The sequence below is a fragment of the Oratosquilla oratoria genome, chromosome 14 (assembly GCF_046742065.1).
Source record: "Oratosquilla oratoria isolate Oo_2021 chromosome 14, ASM4674206v1, whole genome shotgun sequence".
Lineage (NCBI taxonomy): Eukaryota > Metazoa > Arthropoda > Malacostraca > Stomatopoda > Squillidae > Oratosquilla > Oratosquilla oratoria.
Genome location: NC_134790.1, coordinates 12,434,351 through 12,443,305, shown reverse-complemented (window position 1 = coordinate 12,443,305; position 8,955 = coordinate 12,434,351). Strand labels below are relative to the sequence as shown.

Here is an 8,955-nt window from a genome sequence, read left to right as displayed (position 1 = left end):
TTCGAGATGGAAACAGAGGAAGGAAAGAAGGTAAGAAAAAATATGAAAGAGAGTGACGAAGGAAAAGAATAGGCAATGACTATGAAGAGGAGAAAAAATAGAAAAAAAAGGAAAAGACGAAAGAGAGTAAGTGAAGAGAAGAATTTTTGGAGAAAAAGAGACTAATGAGGAGTGGGGGAGAGGGAGAAAAAACGAAGATAGATAGATAGATAGATAGATAGAGAGAGAGAGAGAGAGAGAGAGAGAGAGAGAGAGAGAGAGAGAGAGAGAGAGAGAGAGAGGGAGGGAGGGAGGGAGGGAGAGGGAGAGAACGAAGAGAGAGAGAGAGAGAGAGAGAGAGAGAGAGAGAGAGAGAGAGAGAGAGAGAGAGAGAGAGAGAGAGAGAGAGAGGGGGAGGTAGAGAGAGAAAAAGAGAGAGAATGAAAGGAAAGATATATAGGAATAATTAACGGAATAGACGACGAGAAGTAAAGATGAGGAAATGGCAATATGCAAGTCAGGAAAGAAGGAAGGAAGATAAAAAGGAGAAAGGAAGAGAGGAACAAAGAAAAGGTGGAAGGGGATAAAGAAAGACATGAAAGAAAGAAGGAGGGAAGGGAGGAGGGAAGAAAGTGTGGAAAGAAGGAAGAAATAAAGAAAAGATGGGAGGGAATAAAGAAAGGAATGAAAGAAAGAAAGAAGGACGGGAGGAAGGAAGAAAGGATGGAAGAAAGGAAGGAAGGGGGAGAGGAGAGAAAGATGGAAGTAACTGGAGACAGAGGGTTGATAGAAGGAAGGAAGGAAGGAAGGAAAGAAGGAAGGAAGGAAGGGAGGAAGGAGGGAAAATGATAATAAGGCAGAAAGTAATTGGAGATAGATTGTGGACAGAAGGAAGGAAGGAAGGAAGGAAGGAAGAAAGGAAGGGAGGGAGGAAGGGATGAGGAAAGGGAGGAAGGAAGGAAGTAAGGAAGGAAGGAGGGAAGGAAGGAAGGAAGGAAGGAGGGAGGGAAAGATGACAGTAAGGTAGAAAGTAATTGGAGAAAGAGGGTTGGCTAAATGTCCATAAATATAAAGACATTTGGAATCGCGAAAGATAAAGTGGAAGTCTTACGGGATGAGCACGAAAGACAGAGGAAAGAAATTGTAAATAAATTAGAGAATAAGAGAGAAATAAGAAAAAGGGGGGATACAAGGAAAGTACAGAAGAAAGAGAAGAAACGAAAAGAAAATATACAAAAATGGAGAGCATAAGAGAAAAACGAAACAGATAAGAAAAAAAACACAGAAAATAAACAAAAGAGAAGAGAAGAGACAAAAAAAAAAAAAGAAAGAAAACTAAGGAAATGAACAAGACGAAGACGAAGAAGACGAAGAAGGCGAAGGAGAAAATCAAAATAAAGGAATACCTATAGAAGAAGATAACGAAACGAGAAACGAAGAATAAGGAAAAGAGAGGAGAAACAGACACAGACGCACAAGGGGGAAAGAACGAGAAAGAGAAAAAAAAAAGAAAAAGAAAAAAGAAAAGTTGGAAAGCATAGAGCAAAAGAGGGATGCAGAAGCGAAAGAATTCCTCTGGGACAACGGAGAGGAAGAGGAGGAGGAGGAGGAGGAGGAGGAGGGGAGGATGAAGAGGAGGAGGGAGGAGGGAGGGAGGAGAAGGAAGAATAGGGACAAAAGCAATAGGAGAGAGATGGGATGATTAGGGGCGGGGAAAAAGGGGGATTAGACCAGGTAATGGTGATAGCGCCGGGATTAGCGGGCCGCCCCGCGCCCGCCGCGAGCAGCGAGGATGAGGATGAGAAGGATGAACGCAAGGATGAGGAAGTGGATGAAGGTAAGGATGAGGATATGGACAAGAATGAGGATGAGGATGAGAAGGATGAACGCAAGGATGAGGAAGTGGATGAAGGTAAAGATGAAGATATGGACAAGGACAAGGATGAGGATGAGAAGGATGAACGCAAAGATGAGGAGGTGGATGAAGGTAAGGATGAAGATATGGACGAGGATGAGGATGAGGATGAAAAGGATGAATGCAAGGATGAGGAAGTGGATGCAGATAAGGATGAAGATATGGACAAGGACAAGGATGAGGATGAGGATGAGAAGGATGAACGCAAGGATGAGGAGGTGGATGAAGGTAAGGATGAGGATGAAGGTTAGGATGAAGATATGGACGAGGACAAGGATGAGGATGAGGATGATAAGGATGAACGCAAGGATGAGGAAATGGATGAAGGTAAGGATGAACACATGGACGAGGACAAGGATGAGGATATGGATAAGGATGAGAAGGATGAACGCAAGGATGAGGAGGTGGATGAAAGTAAGGATAAGGATGAAGGTAAGGATGAAGATATAGATGAGGACAAGGATGAGGATGAGAAGGATGAACGCAAGGATGAGAAAGTGGATGAAGGTAAGGATGAAGATATGGACAAGGACAAGGATGAGGATGAGGGTGAGGATGAGGATGAGAAGGATGAACGCAAGGATGAGGAGGTAGATAAAGGTAAGGATGAGGATGAAGGTACGGATGAAGATATGGACGAGGACAAGGATGAGGATGTGGATGAGAATGAGGCGGAAGATGAACGCAAGGATGAGGACGTAGATGCGAATGAGACGGAAAATGAAGGAAAAAATGAGGATGAGGATGAATGTAAGGATGGGGATATGGATGAGGATGAGGATGAAAATGTGGATGGAGGTAAGGATGAGGATTTGGATGAGGAGGAATATGAAGGTAAGGATGAGGATGAGGATGGAAGTAAGGATGAGGATGAGAAGAAAGATAAAGGCAAGGAGGAGGAGGAGGAGGAGGAGAAGGAGGCGAAGGATGAGGATAAGCATGAGGCGGAAGGTGAAGGTAAGGATGAGGATGAGGAGGAGGAGGAGGTTGTGGATGAGGATGAGCGTAAGGATGAGACGGAAGATGAGGATGAAAATGAAAATGTGGATGGAGGTGAGGATGATGTGGATTAGGATGAGGATATAGATGAGGATGTGGCTGAAGGTAAGGGTGAAGATATGGATGAAGGTAAGGATGAGGAAGTGGATGAGAATGTGGATGAGGATGAGGATGAGAAAGTGAATGTGGGTGAGACGAATATGAGAATGAAGATGAGGATGAGGATGAAGGTAAAGATGAGGACATGGATGAGGGTAAAGGTGAGTATGTGGATGAGGATGTGGGGGAGATGAGAATGAGGACGAAGATGAGGATAAGGATGAAGGTTAGGATGAGGATATGGATGAAGATGAGGAGGATAAGAGGAGGAGGAGGAGGAGGAGGAAGAGGGGACTTACGCTTGATTGGATGGCTCCTAGGATGCACAGCTAGATATGTGTCAGTATCGTATATATATATATATATATATATATATATTATATATATATATATATATATATATATATATATATATACACATAAGTGTGGCACATCATCAAGTGCCCACAAACTTATTATTCCCACTGTAACAAGGACGAGGCAAAAGGAGGAACATGGAAACGTGCAATAGAAGTACAAAAGCCTGTACACTTAAAAAGAAAAGAAAAATCTTTTTGACAAAAGATACTCAGGGACATAGAGAGCCATCAGCAGGAGCGAGCGGGAAAACGTTTAGAAAACGGAAGGGGAGCAAAAAGAAAACGGACGAAGTGGAATAGAAAATGGGAACAGAAAATGGGAGGTCCGTGAAGAGAATGAGAAAATGGGATGAAGGGACGTACAAGAAGAGGAGAGAGAGAGAGAGAGAGAGAGAGAGAGAGAGAGAGAGAGAGAGAGAGAGAGAGAGAGAGAGAATATGGAATAAAAGAAATGTGGAAATGGATAAAACAAGGGAAGGGCAGAGGCAAGCGAAAGAAAAAGAAAAAGAAGAAGAAAAAGAAGAAAGCAGAAGCAGAAGGAAAAAGAAGAAAAGAATTAGCAAGAAGAAGAAGAAAAATGAAGAAGAAAAGAAAAAGAAGGAAGAAGAATATCAAGAAGAAAAGATGGAAGAAGAAAAATGAAGAAGAAAAGAAAAAGAAGGAAGAAGAATAAGAAAATAGAGGAATAAAGAAGAAGAAAGAAGAAGGAGGGGAAGAAAAAGTAAGAAGACGAAGAAGAAACAAAAGAAGGAAGAGGAAGAAGAAAACGAAGGGAAGAAAAATTAAAAGAAGAAGAAAAGGAAAAGAGAGAAAAACAAAAATAAATAGAGGAAAAAGAAGAAAAAGAATAAAAGATCAAAAACAATAAAGGGAGGAAGAGGAAAAAAGAAGAAAGAAGAAAAATAAAAACAAAAAGAAGGGGAGGAAAAAACAGAAGAAAAAAGAAAAAGAAAGAAGAAAAAAAGGAGAGGAAAAAGAAGAAAGAAGAAGAAAAAAAAGAAGAAAAATAAAGAGGAAAAAGAAGAAGAAAAAGAAAAGAAAAAAAGGAGAGGAAAAAGAAGAAAGAAGAAGAAAAAAAAGAAGAAAAACAAAAACAAGAAGACGGGGAGGAAGAAAAAGAAGAAAAAGAAGAAGAAAAAGAAAGAAGAAAAACAAAAAGAAGAAGACGGGAAGAAAAAGAAGAAGAAAAACAAGAAAAACAAAAACAAGAAGAAGAAGAGGAAGAAAAAAGAAGAAAAAGAAGAGAATAAACGCAAGGAAGAAAAAGAGAAGGCAGAAGACGGAGTTAGGAGTAAAAGAGAAGAAGAAAAAGGAAAAAGACGGACAAAGAAAACGCGAGCGAACAAAGGTGAGAGAAAGAAGGAAACGCAAGACAAATTGAATGCTCCAACAAAAAGGGGGAGGGAGGGAGGGAGGGAGAGAACGAAAGAGGAGAAGGGGAAGAATAAGAAGAAAAAGAGGAAGAAGAGGTAAAAGGAGGAGGACTGGAGTAGAGCCAAACAAGAGAGGAAAAAGGACCAGGGAAAGAGAGATAGGAGAGGAGATAGGAGAGGAGATAGGAGGGAACAAGCGTACAAGGAACGAGGTAAGGAAGGGAGGAAGGAAGGAAGAAAGGAGGGAAGGAAGGCAGAAGGGAAGGAAGGAAGGAAGGAGAGAAGAAAGGGAGGAGGGGAAGGAAGGGAGGAGTGAAGGAAGGGGGGAGGGGAAGGAAGAGAGGAGAGACGGAAGAGAGGAGGGGAAGGAAGGGAGGAGGGGAAGGAAGGGAGGAGGGGAAGGAAGGGAGGAGGGGAAGGAAGGGAGGAGTGAAGGAAGGGGGGAGGGGAAGGAAGGGAGGAGAGAAGGAAGAGAGGAGAGAAGGAAGAGAGGAGAGAAGGAAGAGAAGAGGGGAAGGAAGGGAGAAGCGATGAAAAATAGATGGGAAAGAAGGGAGGAAAAAAGAAAAGGAGAGGGGAGGAAGGAAGGATGGAAGGAAGGAAGGAAGGAGAGAGGGAAGGAAGGAGGGAAGTAAGGGAAGGAACGAGGAGGGAAGAAAGGGAGGAGGAAATGAAGGGATGGAGGAGGGGAAGGAAGAAAGGAGGGGAAGGAAGGAAGGAAGGGATGAAAAAAAGGAAGAGGGAAGGACGGAAGAAAGGAAGGAGAGAAGGAAGGAAGGAGGGAAGAGAGGAGGAAAGGAAGGGAGGAGGGAAGGAAGGGAGGAGGGAAGGAAGGGAGAAGGTTCACATCCAACATTAAACAAAATTGCTCAAAATTCACAAAATCCCACTAATTTTCGGTTTTGGTTCCTTTGTGGAACTCTCTGCTCCCCCCATCCGTCTCCTGAGGACCGTAGATCACAGATGGAAATCCCGGAGTCCTCAGGTGAATAAATTCACCCGGCGTTGGCCAGAAGAAAGTCTTTCAAGCGCCAGGAATGAAGGTTTCTTCCAAGTACCTAACCACCAAGAGAACTTTAAGAGGGACGTAGATAAGAACTGATTTACCAATTGAGTAGTTAATGAATGGAATAAACTTTGTAACCATAAAGTGAGCACTGAAACTATTTGTTGTTTTAAGAGGAGGTTAGATAACTTTATGGATAGGGATGACAGGTAAAGGACATGGAACTGCCTAGTGTAGGCCTTATGGTCTCTTGCAATCTCTTCCATTCTTATGTTCTTGTGTACACTTCTATCTATAATTCGCTGTGCCACAGAATGATGCCAGCTGGACTCTTAGACTCAAAACCCGGATGTATGATTTAGTGTCACATTGCATCAACCAGAATGCCAAGGAGTGCCAAGTATCTTCCACTGAGAGGATTGTTATAGTGCCAATTTACACCTCACCCTATAGTCCACAGCCAACTAGTGCCAAGTACCTCCCATTAAGTGTTATAGTGTCATTTCACACCTGAGTCTGTAGTTCACAGTGCCAGGATCAAGTGGCACCGTGAACAAAATCTCTTCCTTTGGGTGCCAGAAGGAGAAACAAAACGTACATGAATATACAAAATACACACACATAGATATACATACACATAGATGTACACACCCTCATCTTCACGTCAACATGAAACTTAATCTAACAGACAACAACAAAGGGGTAGGGATTGTCCCAAAGGACAGAAGCGCTGGTAAAGGAGGGTCTGCATCGACCCAGCACCCTCACCTGTCATGGCCTTGCCGCTCATGTAGTCATGTTTGCAAATGAATTTGTTTTCGTCCAGAACGTAGAGCTCTTCACCCGTGGAAAGCTGTTTCCGGCACACGCAGCAGGTGAAGCACTTCAGATGGAACACGCGGTCTCTCGCCTTGCGGACCAAGTCTTGCGGGGAGATGCCCTGGAGGCAGCCTGAGCATTTCGTCCCGAACCGTCTGTAGGAAGGAAAAAGAATCAAGCGTTTAGAAAGAAGTAGGGAAAAAAAAAAAAAAAAAAAAAAAAAAATATATATATATATATATATATATATATATATATATATACCAACAATACCTGTGTCGAATTTCTAAACGTTCTTAAGATTTTATTTTTTTGTTATGTGTTTCATTTTCTAATGTAACTAGAGGTATTTTATATACACCATACCAATCCCCGGGATAATTGGGGTAGGTGGATGGGTGGGAGGAACAATTGTCTATACAAGTTAATCTGGAAAACAAATTGGTTAGTTTACGTTAGGTTAAGATAATTTATGTTAAAAGTGAAAATATATTGCAAAATACCGTCGTACTTAGGGAATAATTTTAACAAATTCAACCCCTTTCCAACGAAGAAGGTGACAACGAAATTAATTAAATACCTTGGCATTGAATTAAACTCACCATCCAACACTCAAGCAGTGGGAAGTGAGAAACCCATAGTAGGAGAAAGCCCTGTTAGTTGCGGTAAGCTTTTTTTTTTTTTTTTTTTTTTTTTTTTTTTTTTTTTTTTTTTTTTTTTTTTTTTTTTTTTTTTTTTTTTTTTTTTTTTTTTTTTGCCAATGTTGGGTCGACTCTCCGCCTGTCCAGGGCTGTCGGGAACGAACGCAGTAAGCCTGCAGCGGGTCCCGGGAATCGAACTCACGACCACCTACTTATGAGACCGACACGGTACCTTCTGTGTTACCACGCAGCCACAATGTGGCGGTACCTAGATTATCATTCTCAAGTGCCACCTGGCACCGGAAGGAGCTACTCCCTACCAAGTGTGTGGCACTGTGATGAATAAAATCGCCTGGCGACATCCAGGCGAAAAAGGGTGAGCACCACCCGGTAAGGAAGGGTGTCACACTCTCCGGCGTGGCCGGATGCGGCGACATGATGACGTTTGCAAGTTCAATCACCTTAATGAAATCACCTGGCGACAGCAACCGGAGAATTTGCTGTAACCAACGACAAGACGCAACTGCGGCGCCCGGACAGTGTGACACCGGGGTGGATATTTTTCGTGAGAATTGGAGCCTCACATGGAATGAGACTTAAGCGCCAGTGCCACATTTGAGGAGGACACAGTTGTAAAAGACTTGCACTCAGTATGATGCATATCTTATGCTGTAATTGCACATATACATGATCATGCTGTTGCACCTCCCATTAACCACCACGTAATCCCCCCTTCCCCTAAGCCCCCTTCCCCCACATGACCCTCACATGCCCCCTTCCCCCCCTATGCCTATCAACGTTTCGCAAACCTAAAACACAAAAAGCAAATTCTGTATGAACGTTGGGATAAAACGTTCCGAAACAGAGGAGGAGGATATGGAGGAGGAGGAGGAAGAGGAGGAGGAAGAAAAGGAAGAGGAGAAGGAGGAGAAGAGGGAGGAGGTGGAGGAGAGGGGAGGAGGAGGAAAAATAAAGGGAAGGAGGAGGAGGAGAGGGGAGGAGGAGAGGGGAGGAGGAGAGGGGAGGAGGAGAAGGAGGAGGAGGAGAGGGGAGGAGGAGAAGGAGGAGGAGAGGAGAGGAGGAGGAGAAGGAGCACAAAGGAAAACAGAGGAAGAACAAACAACAGCAGGCCTACTGGCCCTAACGAGGCTGTTTGTGTTTACTATACTAAGCTACAGTTAAGAAAGCAGGGCAACTAAGCGATAGAAGATGAACTAATAATACTGCTAATACTACCCTATCCAATTACAATTAAATGCCGGGCTGTCAGATCTTTTATTCCAAGGGATAATGTTTTATTTGCGGATTAGAGTCCATATATCTATCTAAGCGATTTTTAAATGTTATCATTGTGTTACTTTCAACGACAGTGGAAGGTAACGAATTCCACACATTAACAACCCGGTTAAAGAAAACTTACTTTCTTCGAAGAAAATCTTTTACCAATTAATTTAAAATCGTGACGTCTTGTATTTGATTGGTCTAATAAGAAGTAATCTTCGACATGAAGAAGAGGAGGATCAGGAGGAGGAGGTGGAGGAGAAGGAAGAAGAAAAGGAGGAGGAGAAGGAGGAGGTGGAGGAGGAGAAGGAAGAAGAGCAGGAGGAGAGGGAGGAGGAAGAGAGGAAGGAGGAGGAGGAGAAGGAAGAAGTAGAAGAAGAGGAGGGTAACAAGACAGAGGAACAATATATATAAATGAAAAAAAATATGCATGTATATAAAAACTTTAGTTAATTCCTTAACAAACGTTTGATTACCAAGTAAA

General features: G+C 42.7%; 1 protein-coding gene across 1 annotated transcript in view; it reads right to left on the bottom strand.

The window, feature by feature from the left end:
- The window catches only part of LOC143032584 (uncharacterized), a 39,122-nt gene extending 31,495 nt beyond the window's left edge, over positions 1 to 7,627 (bottom strand). The window contains exons 1-2 of the mRNA XM_076197450.1: positions 7,416 to 7,627; positions 6,499 to 6,704 (exon numbers count right to left, since the gene is read on the bottom strand). Coding sequence (XP_076053565.1) covers positions 6,499 to 6,704; positions 7,416 to 7,627 — 418 coding nt within the window. The remainder of the gene's footprint in view (positions 1 to 6,498; positions 6,705 to 7,415) is intronic.
- Positions 7,628 to 8,955: the final 1,328 nt, after the last annotated feature.